The 15,550-nt window shown below is 34.2% G+C and overlaps 2 protein-coding genes and 1 non-coding gene across 6 annotated transcripts; 1 reads left to right on the top strand and 2 right to left on the bottom strand.

Moving 5' to 3' along the window:
• The first annotated feature begins 676 nt into the window (after positions 1 to 676).
• TRNAT-AGU lies at positions 677 to 750 on the top strand. The gene has a single exon. It is a non-coding gene; the product is annotated as a tRNA-Thr (tRNA).
• On the bottom strand, positions 743 to 2,563 carry LOC125187554 (probable inactive nicotinamidase At3g16190). Its single transcript, XM_048084167.1, has 5 exons — positions 2,422 to 2,563; positions 2,232 to 2,345; positions 1,542 to 1,776; positions 1,344 to 1,460; positions 743 to 1,034 (listed from the first exon to the last, which is right to left on the bottom strand). Exons 1-5 carry the CDS (start codon positions 2,470 to 2,472, stop codon positions 961 to 963), a joined length of 591 nt encoding a protein of 196 aa, XP_047940124.1. The 5' UTR covers positions 2,473 to 2,563; the 3' UTR covers positions 743 to 960.
• A 7,382-nt stretch (positions 2,564 to 9,945) lies between these two features.
• LOC125186469 (peroxisome biogenesis protein 2-like) lies at positions 9,946 to 14,915 on the bottom strand. 4 transcript variants are annotated; one of them, XM_048082838.1, is made up of 9 exons: positions 14,664 to 14,915; positions 13,648 to 13,761; positions 13,394 to 13,547; positions 11,710 to 11,846; positions 11,462 to 11,562; positions 11,141 to 11,258; positions 10,876 to 11,042; positions 10,604 to 10,738; positions 9,946 to 10,215 (listed from the first exon to the last, which is right to left on the bottom strand). In XM_048082838.1, exons 1-8 carry the CDS (start codon positions 14,790 to 14,792, stop codon positions 10,621 to 10,623), a joined length of 1,038 nt encoding a protein of 345 aa, XP_047938795.1. In that variant the 5' UTR covers positions 14,793 to 14,915; the 3' UTR covers positions 9,946 to 10,215; positions 10,604 to 10,620. The 4 variants fall into 4 exon arrangements, with proteins under 4 accessions (XP_047938795.1, XP_047938793.1, XP_047938792.1 ...); XM_048082836.1 differs by having other exon boundaries at positions 9,946 to 10,156; XM_048082835.1 differs by having other exon boundaries at positions 9,946 to 10,149.
• Between the last annotated feature and the right edge of the window lie 635 nt (positions 14,916 to 15,550).

Raw genomic sequence — 15,550 nt, 5'->3', positions numbered from 1 at the left:
AATAAACAAATTGAACAAAGTCATTCTATATTGTAGGATGATTTATAAATCTCAAGTTACATAGGATTAAATATTCTTTAACTTAGATAACGTGGAAAATATATTTTGAATGCTAATGTTGATCCGAAGTCATTCAAATCTCAAGTTAAAGAACATCAAATATTTTCAACCTAAATATATGTGGAAAATCTCAATTATGCATTACATTTTTTCAAGTAAAATTTTTAATGTAAAACAAAAATATGCAATTAGAATTTTGTTGGAAACCCGAATCCTCATAAAATTGTCTTTAATTTGTTATATAGCACACGACCAATAATTTAAATTAACAAAGTTATATGGATTTTGTTTTATAAGATAAATTGTTGTGCTGGAAATGCATGAAAAATTGAAATAATAAGATTACCGGGCACAATAATCATCGTCTAACAAGTACAATTAAGATACATACTTTTCTTTTGAAAAGTGTGGCCTATTTCAGTTATTTTAATTCAAAGAAATTTTTAAACATGTTTGAGGAAAGAAAGCAGGAGAGGAGTATAGTTTGTTTTTTTTTTCCTTCAAAAGATGTGATTTTATAACAGGGTAGATGATGTTTCCAAATTTGAAGTTATTTCAAGTGTAAGTTACGGGTTTCCTGTATTAATTAATCATAACAAAGCATACCAAATAAGTAGCTTTCATAGCTCAGTTGGTTAGAGCACCCGTTTAGTAAGCGGGAGGTCTTGAGTTCAACTCTCAATGAAAGCAATATCAACTTTTTTTATGTCAAATTCACGTTACAAACCACAAACTCAATACAATTATGCATTTATACAATCAGTGTCACACATTAATAACCAGTATAGTTACTAAACACACAACATCCTGTGCTAACGATAGGAACTGTATTTACAAGCGGATCTTCGCCACCATACTCATATTGACGACGCCTTCCGAGCAGCAGCCAAGCCAAATATGCTAACCTTCGAACTTACACCATTCTTCTAGAGTTGGCGTTGCCACTCCAATGTTTGTCATGTCATATATATTAGCTGAAGGAATGCATTATATTAGTTTGCAACCTTATACACTTTCTTAAATAACCGGACAATAAAGTTGCTTCAACACGAACCTAATATATCTAACACCAAACTAATCATCAAAAGTTCGAATTTAAGGATTCATGACTGTAACCTAATAGTCATAACTCTATCTTTTGCTATCAAGTTTCCTGTAACTAAAATCATCCAAATGCAAAGGGCACGTACTTCTCGTTACATTCTGTTTCCCCCCATAACTATTCATATCTAATGAAAAGAACCACATTAAGCAACAGTTGAATATAGTTTTCGAGCTTTTACCAATGTGTACATCAGGCGTGGCAGCAGCGGTTGCATCAACAATGACCGTGACTTTATGATAATCTAATGCAACAGCATCAAAGACAGTCTGCCGGATACAGTTTGGAGTTTGAACACCTGAACAAGGTATCCACCAGATTAAAAGCCTGATATCCTCTAAACACAAAAAAAACAGAAGGTTTTCCAACATTATATTACCAGTGATTACTAGCTTATTAATTCCAGCGCCCTGTAGATATAAGTGAAGGTGTGTGTTAAAAAAGGCGCTAAACCTCGTCTTCACCAGCTTATAGTCACCGTCTTTGATGACCAGCCCATCAACCAATTCTGCACCCACGCTACCCTTTGAAGTCGGTTTTGGTTCATCAGCAGCATACCAATGCCTGCGGAACAACTCTACATCTCTCCCCAATGGATCATGCTCTCGCACAACCTATAACCATTTATCACACTTCCAACATTAGGATTCCTCTCAAGCTCAACAAATATCTTTCATCCATTTTTACAACTCTGTATGAAAAGTCAGACATCCAACACTACACTATGACCACTCTCAATCTCAAAAATTTGAATACAACAAATTTCAATTTCCACAATATTCAACTCATGGTATTATATTAGCAAAAAAATATCTATCATCCAATTGTATAAGTCAATTTGCACATTAACATCATTACGATCTCAAGCTCAAACTTTCTACATATCATGATTCAGAATGCAACAAATTTCACATTTTACATTAAATTCAAGGTAATATATCGGCTGCAACTATCTATAATCCAATTTTTAACTCGATTTGAATAACAATTGAGCATTACGCGAATCAAGGCAACTAAATTTGCAGTGTAAAAAAACAAAGAATTGGAGCAAATAAAAAGAAGAGAGCACCCAAATAATAGGAATTTGACGGATTCGAGCTTGTTCAACGGCCTTAACAACATTTGGAACAATAGCTGCGCCGCCTATAACATGCACCGGACTGCCGGGATAAATGAAATCTTTCTACAAAAAAACATAGCATAAGATTATGAAGGAATAAGAGAAAACATAAGCTTAAAAAGAAAGAAAATTGAAAGACCTGCATATCAATTACAAGAAGGGCGGTATTCTTCCAGTTTGAGTCTGCCATTGCTGCACCTCTAAATCTTTGCTATTTTTTCCTCTTATTTATCACAATGTGAGATTTAATTGTGTTGGATTGGGCCTTCGTCAAATGTGAAAACAGGCCAGCATAATGAAATTATGATCCTTTAATCAATAATTTTCGTGCTTTAGAGTACAAAATTATGTTTCAATTGATAAAAAAAAAGGTTATAGTACTTAACTGTACTACTTAGGACTTAGGAGTATTTGATAGAACGTCCTGTCCTGTCCCGCCTGCGGCGAGATGTGTTATATTGCTAACTATAACTAATGATAGGCATTGAATCATGACAAGATCATTCATTTATGTGTATCAACACAATGCAAAAAAATATCAATTAAGAATATTAATGCCAATTGATTAACTTTCAAAAAAATATTTTGAAAACTTTAAATAATTATAACTATCTCAATTTAAATTATTTTAACACAACATTTATCAAATTAAAGATAATTTTTTAAGGATTTTAACAAGATCTCACTTGCATATATTCCGATATCAAAATCTGAAGAAAAAAAAAATCTTTAATTTTCATAATTTTCAAGAACAGCTTGTCAATGTAACTATTATAATATGTCATTATAATACATGTACAATGTTAATGCTAAATTGTGTCGACATATTCAATGAATCGAATTGATATATTTAATATGCTATATTGACATTTTGATCCAAAACCATAATTTTGGTAGTTTTATTATCTTTTTAAATTTAAATAATAATAAAATGAAACTACACATGACAATTTATAGACCATTAGATCTCTACAAATTTTATGGTTTAAACCAGTTGTAGTTAGCAATTAAAGATTGAGTTAGCAATTGATCACTCTCACATCATCGTGTATTACGTTAAATATATGTTATTTACAATTTATTTAATAGAACGTAGTACATTAAAAAGACTAAATATTACTTATAATTAGACTTTAAATTAATTATATCCATCTTTGAAGTTGGTATGTCAGCTTCCAGAAATTAGTTAATACTATATCCGTCCAAAAAATATAGAGCACATTTATCATTTTTGGTCGTCCACAAAAAATAGAGCACATTCATTTATGGAAAATTTTCAACAAATAATAATCTTACACATCATTCTACTAACATTACTTCTCACTTACTTTTTCTCTTTCTCTCTTACTTTTTTCTCTTCTCTCTTACTTTACCAATTCTATATTAAAACTCGTGTCATACACCAATTGTTCTATTTTTTGTGGACGGAAGGAGTATTTGCTATTTTGATTAATAAAGAGATAGTGTGAAGCACCAAAGAGTACACTATATTATATTTATATGTCCTAATAATCAGCGTATCTAACCATCTTCTTGGAGAGAAAATATTCAATGATTCACACAATGATTTAATACTATAGAGGAATAGTGATTCTGGGTAAATGCCTATTAAAGACATAACTAGAGAATAAATATCATAAAGGGTTGATACTAACTTATGTGATTTTCGAAATTAGAGGAGAAATCAGTTCACTATATTAAACATTTACTTCACTATAATGGACATTTCACAAATAAAATTAGGGTTAACATTTGAATTAATTTCTTATTTACGTAATTCATCTCCCCTCCATAACTCCTCTTCCCGTCTTCTCATGTCCTATGATCGAAATTTCGACAAATTTTTCTCACTCCGGCGCATAGTCGCTGCAATCGCCATCGCCTCATTTCATCGTTGTTAATATTCCGTCCCCTCCATCCGTCGTCGAACAAATGGATTCAAATCAGAAAGATTTTTCAAAATGTAAGTTGTTCTACTGGTTTCTTCAACTGATTTGGATTTTTCATTCCGTCGTCAAACTCATTTTTAATTAACATTTCTTCAACCGATTTAGATTTGAACATTTAATAAGTTTTAGAATCAACAATTAATTGGGCTGAGATCCTCTGCGGTGCACAGCACCGTGCTGTGCACCCCTCCCCCTCCCAATTGAATAAAAAATTCATTTTTATATTTAATTATTTAATTTCATTTTGTGAGAGAGAAAGGTGCACAGCACGGTGCTATGCACCGTAGAGGATCTCATCCCCAATTAATTAGTTTTAAAAATTCTGCAAATTCAAACATGACCATTTTTAATAAGTGAGATCTGCAATAGTTTATTATGCAATCCAAATTGAACACAAGAACATCTGCTTTAGTTTATTATCCAGTCGTAATAGAATGTAAGAAACATAGTACTATAGTTTGTGTACAATTAATTACTACAGTTAACTACTCTCTTTTTTTATATAGGTTTTGATCGACAGTAAAAATGCAACCAAAGACTCCAATCGTGAGTAATTTCTACCTGCTCTGTTTTTTTCATTTTAGTGAAGTATTCCATGATTAGAGTGAAATATTTGTGATCTATGCTTATTGTACTCTGTTTTGTCATTGAAGCGAAGTAAAACTTGCTTAGAGTGAAATATTTCATGGTTAGAGTGAAGTGTTTGTGATATATGCTTATTGTGCTATGTTTTTCATTGGATTGAAGTAAAACTTGCTTAGAGTGAAGTATTACATGGTTAGAGTGAAGTGTTTGTGATGCATACTTATTGTGCTCTGTTTTTTCATTGTAGTGAAGTAAAACTTGCTTAGAGTGAAGTATTCCATGGTTAAAGTGAAGTGTTTGACATCCATGCTTATAGTGCACTATTTTATCATTTCAGTGAAGTAAAACTTGCTTAGAGTGAAGTATTTCATGGTTAGAGTGAAGTGTTTGTGATCCATGCTTATAGTGCTCTATTTTATCATTTCAGTGAAGTAAAATGTGCTTAGAGTGATGAATTGCATGATTAGAGTAAAGTGTTTGTGATGCATGCTTAAAGTGCTATGTTTTATCATTTTAGTGAAGTAAAACGTGCATAGCTAGAAGTATTCCAGTGTTAGAGTAAAGTGTTTGTCTTCCATACTTATACTGCTCTATTTTTGCATTTTAGTAAAGTAAAACATGCTTAAAGTGAAGTATTTCATGCTTAGAGTGAAGTGTTTGTGATTCATGCTTATAGCGCGCTATTTTATTTTTATCATTTCACTGAAGTAAAACATGGTTAGAGTGAAGTGTTTGTCATCCATGCTTAAAGTGCTCTATTTTTTCATTTCAATGAAATAAAATGTGTTTAGAGTGAAGTATTTCATGGTTAGAGTGAATTGTTTGTGATTCATGCTTATAGGCTCTATTTTATCATTTCAGTGAAGTAAAATGTGCTTATAGTGAAGTATTCCATTGTTAGAGTGAAGTGTTTGTGATCCATGCTTATGTACACTATTTTATCATTTCAGTGAAGTAAATGTGCTTACAGTGAAGTATTCTATAGTTAGAGTGAAATATTATGATGCATAATAATGCATTTATTGATGTTTGATATTTTAGTGGAAAAACATTGGCAGAAATTGTAGCTAAGCTTGTACCAATCCATAAACTTAAAGGTTACATGAAATAATTTTAGTCTTATGATTCTATATGCATATGAAAAGAAAGAATCTTCTAATTTTATGTATTTCTATAGAACAAATGAAAAACACCATTGGTCACAAAGATTTAACAAATGAAGCAGCTGCCGAAAGGAGGTTAAGAATCGAGAGGATAGACCTCCAGAACAAGATACTACATCTTTAAAACAAATGAAGCAGCTACTGCCGAAAGGAGGTTAAAGAATTGGGAGGATAGACCTCCAGAACAAGACACTACAGCTTCTACTGAAAAGAGGTCGAAGTATATTCATGACAGACCTCCAAAACAAAAGCCACAAAGTGAGTTGTTTAATTATTATCTTAGTAAAATATAGGAGTATTATGTATATGGCACAAATTCGTTCTTGTAAAATTTTGAACTATCTTAAGTGTGTATTCATGAATTTGACCATTTTTTTTGTATTTTATCTTCCAGCCTCAAAGCGTGTGAGGTCACAAATCAATGATGATAATGAATAGCCTGCTGCAAAGAATGTTAAACACCATTTTTTTCTTTCCTTTAGCCTTACTCTGTTTCTTTGCAGCAGGCTGTTCATTATCACCATTGGTTTGTGACCTCGTACGCTTTGAGGCTGGAAGACATAATACAAAAAAATTGGTCAAATTCATGAATACACACTTAACATAGTTCAAAATTTTACATAAATGAATCTATGCCCTATACATAATATATTTCACTAAGATACTAAATAATTAGATAACTCAATTTGTGGCTTTTGTTTTTGAGGTCTATCATGAATATACTTCAACCTCTTTTCAGTAAAAGCTGTAGTATCTTGTTTTGGAGGTCTATCCTCCCGATTCTTCGACCTCCTTTCGGCAACAACTGCTTCATTTGTTTTAGAAGTTGTAGTATCTTGTTCTGGAGATCTATCCTCCCGATTCTTCGACCTCCTTTCGGCAGCAGCTGCTTCATTTGTTTTAGAAGTTGTAGTATCTTATTTTGGAGGTATATCCTCCCGATTCTTCGACCTCCTTTCAGCAGCAGCTGTTTCATTTGTTGAATCTTTATGACCAATTGGGTTTTTCATTTATTCTATAGAAATACATAAAATTGGAAGATTCTTTCTTTTCATATGCATATAGAATCATATGACTGAAATTATTTCATGGAACATTTAAGTTTGTTGACTGGTATAAATTGACATATTAGTGCATATTATACTGATACACTCTATTATGTCGTTAGTGTAGCATTTGTGAAAAACCTTGCTCATAAATCATAGTTATAGGTATGTTACTACGTACCTCACGTGAGCACCACTCTAATTTGACACTGAATTTGGTCCAAAACATTCACTTTTTTAAACTCGGGTCCTAAACAAATGAAATTGTCGTCGGATTGGTCCTTTTTTTGAAGGTTCCGTCAAAACTAACGGTCAACACCCAAAATTAGAATTTATATCTCCTCTTCTTTCCTTCCATTGTTGAAGTTGAGGCCGACAAAGAAGAAAGAAAACCGGCTGGTGAAAGTTGGGAGCTTCTTTAGGTACGTTTTCGGGCTGTAATGAATCCGAAGACTGCTTTCGACCCCCTCCAGGGGTGGCGCAGAAGATTGTGAAACTGGCCGGCTCACTCACGGCTAAGATAAGGTCCAGTAGAGTTGAATGCATTATAAAAATATGGTTTACTTATTATAAAGGTCAAAACATTCAAGAATTTAAGCTCCTTTGGATAACATATGATAAGATTTGGTACGTATTTGATAAATGAAATGATATGTACTATATTTGATAAATGAAAACAGAGGTTTTTGCATAGGACTAATTGTTGAAAAGAAAATGCAGCAAATAAAAACAAAATAAAATACATAAGAAAGGTTTACAAATTGCAATTGACAGTAGCAATGGCAAGGGCTCTAGTTCTTCACAGCTCTGTTTCAGCGTCTGATAATCTCGATGCCCAAATAGTCGACGCAGCCGACCACAGCCACATGCGGCTTTTCCAGCACAGCAGAAATCCGGGGATGCTCGTTCAAGATCTTGGATGCGATCAATTCAGTTACTGATTCAAGAAGATTGTGAGAGATCCTTCCAATACTTCTTAAGAAATTGAACCAACAAATGTGAAAAGAGAGATGAGCAGACAACAACTTAGGGATGTTATTTACTGATATATAGCAGTATAGCTGATGTTATCCGAGCGGGTGTCTGATAAGGCTCGTTTCATGCATTGGTGTGCAGATGGATCCAGGAGTTTGTGCTAATTGACCTGGCAGATGCAAAATAGCTGATTTTGAAGTAAAATACCAGAAGTCGTCGCTCGGACCTAGAAGAATCAGGAAGTTGACGACAAGAGTAGAAATGGAGCAAAAGCGCAGAAAAAGCCATCTACCTGGTCAAGGAGACAGAATGACGTACTGACATGAAGATCCCCAATTATTGCAAGGGTAAAATAGTCAAATACTGACAAGAAGTTGCCTTAGGGTTGAAGTTAAAGCCACTCTATAAATAGAAGCTTTCCACAATGAAGAGGTAGCGCTTAACGCTATCGTAGTTTAGGTAGGAAGCTCTCGTAGGCGCTTAACGCCACCGCTCTCTTAGTTTAGTTAGTTAGTTTGTTCCTTTCTTGGCTTAAATATGTAGTTTCATCGGAGGAATTGACGACTTCACCTTTGGATCTCAACTTATTTTCAGTTTTATGAAGCTTCGTTGTTTATTTTCATGTCGATGATGCTATTTACTTATGTTTCTTGGATGCTTTTCGTAATTGGTGGCTTAGATCCATGTTGTTTACATGATTTCCAGTAGTTTAGAGGTTGAGATTTAGCTGTTCACGTGCTCGATTTCTGAGATCCGATAGTTTAGGTGATGCATGCAAGGTAATTTGTGTTCATTTCGTTTTCTGCTTGACCCAGTAGCGTAGATTTGGTAGTTCTAGCTTGAATTTCGCATTTACGTCTCGTTTTGAAGCATGATCAGTTTTATTTCGTCAATGGTGTTGAAGCTCTGTTCTATGCTCTGTTTTTACTTGGTTGTTTGGAGAAGATGAAGTAGGAGTTAGTTACAAAATCAGATCTGCTTTTTGCTTTTGCTTTTTGCTTTTCACAGCTTTTCTGCCAGCCCCAGTCTGTTTAGGAGAAATGGTCCCCACTTACTTTTGCATCTTTGTCTGCTTATTTTGGGAAAGTTTCAGCATGTTCCTTTAGTTACAGGTGTTCTAGTCAGTTTAACTCCAGTTTACAAGTTGCAAGTGTCCGTACTTTTCTCATCCCCTAGGTCAGGTAAATAGAGTCCAGTTTAATTCCGCCAGGTCAAGTATATTAGAGTTTTAACCCTCCCAATGAATGCGTGGCAGCAGCCGACCCCTTTTTCGATTGTGTCGTAGGAACAATCTCAAGTAGGTCCATGGTCCCTGTGGTTCGACCCCGCTCTTGCCGCTTATACTTAGTAATATTTGTTGCATTAGTAGAAAAATTATAAATCTTGTTGAAAGAAAGGGCACATGCACACGACACACGTGCAAAAACCCTCCCTTCAGTGTCCGAAACACCGACTGTTTGAATGAGCTAGAGGCACAAAAGAGATGATCTGATTTGGGGAAGAAGGATGGAGACGAGAGAGATGGGAGAGAAGAAGAGAGAAAATTTCTAATTTTGGAATTTCTTTTTTCTTTTTAATATTTTATTTTTTTAATAATTATTATACAATAGTCAAAATATCACTAATCGGGCGTTGACCGTTAGTTTTGACAAAACCACCAAAAAAAGGACCAATCCGACGACAATTTCGTTTAGGACACGATTTTCATAAAGTAAATGTTTTGGACCAAATTCGTATTTTAGCTATATGATTAGGACCACTTTTGACCTTTACTCTTAGTTTAATTCTAATACATTAAAAAATGTTATTAAAATTTTAATTTCATAAAATTCATAAAACCAAAGCTTGATTTGCTTGTTTTCCCTATAATTTCAAACAAATTAGTAAAATAACAATTCAAGCTTTGATTTTTATGTAATTATATTTTCAATAACACTTCTAAATGTATTAGAATCAAACTAAATATATAAATCAAAACAAACAACGTTAAACATGCATCAAACGAAAGTGATGCTCACATAAGGAGCTCACATATCATCCCTCCATAATTGGTAATTAATTTCTTTTTTGGTTATTAGACCAAGGGCCTTCACCGTTGGGCTCATTGGCATTCCTCGTGTACCTCAAAGGGTCGGATAATTGGAAAAGCCTGTAAACTGATCTTAGGATTCAGACTTTTCATCAAACTTGAAAGGTAGAACTGATACCAGATAATCTATGACATATGAAACCAAACAAATATGCGTGGCTTAGTATGAGAATCAATTTGGAAAACAAACAAATATAGTGGCTAAATGAGTTCCAAATCCTAGAGGTTTTCTTCTATGGAAGAAACTAGACAATGAAGCTGCATTATAAATTTATATATCATACAAGTGTGAGGGTGAGACACCTAATCTCTCTCTCCCAAACATGGTACATAATCATTGTCTGGATAATGATCTTAGTAACTTCCGTTTGATCAACACTAGTATGAATACTATTTCTTAATTTTCTTTATCAATTTTTTCATTCACTAAATTGAGTAATTTTCTTTATATATGAATATTCCTTAATTTCCAACACCATACATGATTCTAATTGTACTTCACTATTTAAATCACCTTGTGTAACTCTTTCATCAAGTTTCGCTGGAGACAGAGTCCCCATATCGTTGCATTGCAACAACGGGTTCGCTACACCTGGAGCACCGGAAAGACATGGATGCGCATCTTGTTCGAAGGCAATAGTAGCAATACCTGACAGTAAAGTTTATAGTAAGGAGAAGCTTCTCTAGCCCTCACTTGAGGATTGAGGTTGGAAGTGTTTGTGAACATGGAGATCGATGTGCATAAAGCAATAGGAATTAGGAAGGAAGGATGCAGAAACAAACTACCTGTGCTGACACGGAAGAGCTAAAAATGGAGTGGTTGGAGTTGTCTGGCAAATGGGGCATACAGCATCATCCCCTTCTGAGTTTGAAGACTTATCTTTTGAGAATGGACGGAGAACTTTTCTCAGGGACGACGAATTGAGAAGTGGAAGAAGCAGCAACAACATTTCCTGCACATAATGCCGTGCTTTATTCCACATAGCATCTTAACAAATCTGGCCAAATAATGTTTCTGACAAATGCTTCCAAGAAATGATAGAGAATTTACCGAAAATTCATTCCACACTAGCTGCCGGTTCATGTACTCAAAGCTCACAGATCGATTCATATTAGGACTTCCATAGACAAGTCTCGCTCGTAAGGCTCTCTCAGTAAGGCTCCTATACCTACATAAAGGTAAGACCAATTACAATTAAGGTAAGATTGGTCCATGTTAAGTTCTTTGCACACTTGTATATTTACAAATCTGTAAGGCTCAAGCTTTTATTCAAACAAACTTGATGTTATTCAGGTACCAAAGAAGATTATTAAAGCAAATCATTCTCTTTGAGCTGTACATAAAATACAAAGGCTGCATAAGAATAATTACCTTCCTGTCAAAAGGAATATGAGCAGGTTTCCAAAGGATGCAGCTTTATAAAATCCTTCTATACGTTGTAAGATAAACCAACCCCGACGAGCTAGTGATCTCTGAACAAAGGAGATGATTAGAACATTATTCCAAAAGGGGCTAACTTCCATATATTTAAGCAAGTACATTCAGATGTAATTACATCATATATCGTGCGCATATCATGCATAACTACTAGAATTAAATCATTCAGAGATAAGAAGCACCTGCTCAGTGTCACCCCATCTACGGAAAGCAGAAAATGATTGAAGTCGGGCCCAAATATACTGACCACCAACAGTTGCTATACAGTACCAGATCTTCTGTGAAACAGTTAATCCTGGCCCCTCCAGCCCCATTCTAACTATAAGAATGTACGTAGAAGCACAAGTGTAAAGCCTCGACATTAAAGGAAAAAGATCCGCAATTCAATAGAACACCAAGGGTATACTGAACAAAAACAATTATCATTTTCCTAATTAAAAGACTTCCAATGCCTCTCCTCTGTAAGACACAAAGGCATAATGTGTAACAGTTATGACTGAATATGTATTTTATCAAAACGGGAGACAACAAGACGCCTAAGTTCAACACATCAACTTTAATTAACACTTACTAAAGATTAATTCTAAGCTCTGCTTCGAAAGGGCTAAAGGAATATAAGGTTTTCCTAGCTAGTAGTTAACTTATTGATGAGGCTGCTATTTTACCACTAGCTACACAATTATATAAACATAGTTTAGTATCACAAGGTTTTGCAAATAGATTATTCGAAATAGAGTATTATAGGATTTATTTTCCCCCCAAATGTAGAAGAAACTAGATAACTTTGAAATTTTTAATACCTTGTCAATGTAACGTAAGGTTATGACTCTTTCCTAAGACATTAATAAATTGGCAGTAGACAAATTAGAGTGCTAGAAGACGAAAGTAAGATTTAATATAAATGCAACCACATTGAGACAAATATGAAAAAAAAAATGTACTGAGGTAAGCTTCGTTTCTTGAATAATTACTCCTGCCCACCAACCAAATATATGAAGGACAGTATGGACATATCTAGGTGGATACTAACAAAGGCACATTTTATTGATTTCCATTTGCACATATTTTGTCACTCAATGTATTTGCTTCTTTAACTCATCTTGTCATATCAATTTGACAGGTATGTTTCCTATCTCCTGCCACTTGATCTATTCCAGTTTGCTTAGACATTTCACCAATGGTTAAAAATCAATAAAAATTATTTTTTGAAAATATAAGTAGACCATTTTAATTTGCGCTTTGCCTATACTAAATGCACTTTTTTGACCAATAATAAGATATATTGAACTGAAGAAAAAAGTGTAAAGACAATGCATAGTTCAACTATATTAAGTCTTTCGGTCTCTTATTGATTCTGAAAACAGTGCCTCAGTGCATATTAAGTGCTCTACTGACACCAGCAACATGCGCCGGGATACCAAGTTACGCAATTTACATTAGTGAAACAATGACGTGTATCAAATTAACTTAATTCCATGATCGACATTGTATGACATAAAGTGAACATTTCACATTTACGAGTAGAAAAAGAAAAGCTTGAGGGGAAATGGAGCATGTAGAGCCACCTGCAAACATTTCACACTGAACAACCACATGTATGCTCATAATTTCATCCTGTCCTAACAAATACTTCCTGTTGTTAATAAATCAGCCTAACATGCCTGAGGGACAGGGTGAAGTAATTTGCAATTTTGTAATACATAACACCGTTACTTCTCATAATATAAGTGAATTTCTCCAATATCTTGAAGCATTCAGTCACCAATTTATTGCACATCTTCCATATGCAGTAAACAATCACCATATAAGATACTCAGAACAACAGATAAAGTACCGGAAGAAGAAAGTAAGTAAATAGCCACTGACCTTTTACCATTGGCTCAACTGCACGTTCATCCCTATACCTCAAGTTCATGAGAGCATTACCAGGTGTAGGCTTATCAACCCATATTGAAAATCGCCATATAAGAAACTCAAGAAATGCATCGAGTTCAGGCTCGTATTGGAATAGCATTCCTGGCTAACCCCAAAAAAGGGAATGGAAATCAAATGCCTGTGAACTTTCAATTAATTATCAAAGCTTCTGGTCCGAGAAACTCAATTAACAGCATGATGTTTACCTTCAGTAAAGAAAAAACTTTAACCAACTGTTCTTTTAACATGGCTGACATTTCAACGTCAAGCCTTCCAGCATCTACCTGATTAACTCTAGATATTTCAACTGGGATCATCTCCTATCAGAAACCACAAAAGCACAATTGCAGCATTAGGGCGAAAGCTGGGAGCATCCAATAAGGATATCTTTTGATAACCAGTTTCAACTAAAAACAACTAGGGCTTGATCTGCTAAAAGTAATTCAGTTTCAACAACCAAAACATTTAGACCGTGAATGTCAAGTGTTTTAATGTCTTACGTTCTTATTTTGAATGGGTTTGAAACTCCCAACTTCTTTTGCGGAATAATTTGAAGGGAGGAAAATAAAACATCGAGGTGTGATCTTTGACGTTAGGTATTCAATACTTTTCTTAAGAACATTAATACCCACAGAATCAACAAGCTCTATCAATCTTGTGTTTTCCTACATCTGTATTTCTATATGCATTGTCAAGAATTCACAAGAAAACCTCTTAAGAAGCAACACCAAATATTTAACAAGCTTATCCAACTGATGTAAACTAATTGGAAAAGTTAATAATTAATTAAAAAAACTGTTAATTTCAGTTAACTCCTGCATACTGGGTCCTGGGAGAGTCAAAATGTGATGAAATTGAAGTAAACAAGAAGCATTAGGCGTCCTAGACAGCTCAGTCAACAAATTCTACACCTCCCAATAACAACCAAACTGATAAAGATGGGATTCTTCAAACATCAATTAGCCCAACGCCTCAAAAATTTAGCTGTTAGATTGAAGATGGATTAAATATTCGATTTTCCCTACACAAACAATTAACAAAAAGTGAAAGCGTTAACGCAATTTCACCAGTACGAAAAAGCTACCAACAGGTACAGATTCTTCAAAATGCACACATCGATGATGCAGAATACTTCCTACAAATTTCCCTCAATTCAGCACATCATTTCTATCGCTCCTTCCCTCCAAAAAAAAAAACAAAAGCCCCAAAAGCAATTACCTACCGTGTGAACAGATTGCCATTGAGGAATTAGGTTGAGATAAGTGTTGAACCACGCATCCTCCGACGGCGGAGGATTGGCAGAATTGGCGCTGGTAGACGAAGACGACGAAGCTAGGATTTGTCTATCCATTATTGAATTAACTAGTTCCAAATTTCTACTACTTATTCCAATAAATGATGGATTTTGCGTCTCTGTGTGTTCACTGTATTCCTCACCACGAGGTTTCTACACAATAAATTTTAGCTGCAACAATTACACAAGATTTTTTCCTCTTAATTATGAGATAATCAACATGTAAGGGCTATTCTCGTCATTTAAAAGGGCACGCACATTCATAAAGATAGTTACATGATAAAAAGTGGCACGTACTCTAAATATTGTACAAACTCAAAACTATAATCTGGACCATTAAAAAATATTAACAGATCAAAAAAAAACATCAACGGGAAAATGTCAATAGAATTTCAACAGTAGTCAATGATTGATGTTGTGTTGATATTGTATTGATACTGTGTTGATATTAAAATCTTGAAATTTTACACTGTGTTGATATTGTATTGAAACTGTGTTGAAGCTGTATTAAGGAGTTTTGAGTTTGTACAATATATAAATTTGCATTTTATCACTACCCAAGTGGCACTATAGGTTATCTTTATTCATATATACAGTTGTTTACAAAATTTAATGGCAATATAATTACTAGTAGTATTTTACAAACAATTTAGTGGTTTCCAAAAAAACCTCTACTAAGCTCAGGTGTCATGGTATTTATATACTCCTTCCGTCCGCCATTAGGAGTCCCAGTTACTTTTGCGCTCTCATTCTATAAAAATGATAATAAATAGTTAAAGTGAAGAAATGATAAAGTAAGAGAGAATAATGTTGAG

This window comes from Salvia hispanica, chromosome 5 (assembly GCF_023119035.1).
Source record: "Salvia hispanica cultivar TCC Black 2014 chromosome 5, UniMelb_Shisp_WGS_1.0, whole genome shotgun sequence".
Taxonomy (NCBI): domain Eukaryota; kingdom Viridiplantae; phylum Streptophyta; class Magnoliopsida; order Lamiales; family Lamiaceae; genus Salvia; species Salvia hispanica.
This window is presented reverse-complemented; position numbering and strand designations above follow the sequence as displayed.

What these genes read in the sequence shown, in the direction of transcription:
- LOC125187554 (XM_048084167.1), bottom strand. Translation starts at nt 2,472, where the DNA reads ATGGCAGACTCAAACTGGAAGAATACCGCCCTTCTTGTAATTGATATG. An exon ending in TTCTTGTAATTGATATGCAG is followed by an intron (nt 2,346 to 2,421) that starts GTCTTTCAATTT and finishes GTTTTTTTGTAG; the next exon opens with AAAGATTTCATTTATCCCGG. An exon ending in TAATAAGCTAGTAATCACTG is followed by an intron (nt 1,461 to 1,541) that starts GTAATATAATGT and finishes TACCTTGTTCAG; the next exon opens with GTGTTCAAACTCCAAACTGT.
- LOC125186469 (XM_048082838.1), bottom strand. Translation starts at nt 14,792, where the DNA reads ATGGATAGACAAATCCTAGCTTCGTCGTCTTCGTCTACCAGCGCCAAT. An exon ending in AGTTGAGCCAATGGTAAAAG is followed by an intron (nt 11,847 to 13,393) that starts GTCAGTGGCTAT and finishes ACATTCTTATAG; the next exon opens with TTAGAATGGGGCTGGAGGGG. An exon ending in GCTCTTCCGTGTCAGCACAG is followed by an intron (nt 10,739 to 10,875) that starts GTAGTTTGTTTC and finishes CTTTACTGTCAG; the next exon opens with GTATTGCTACTATTGCCTTC.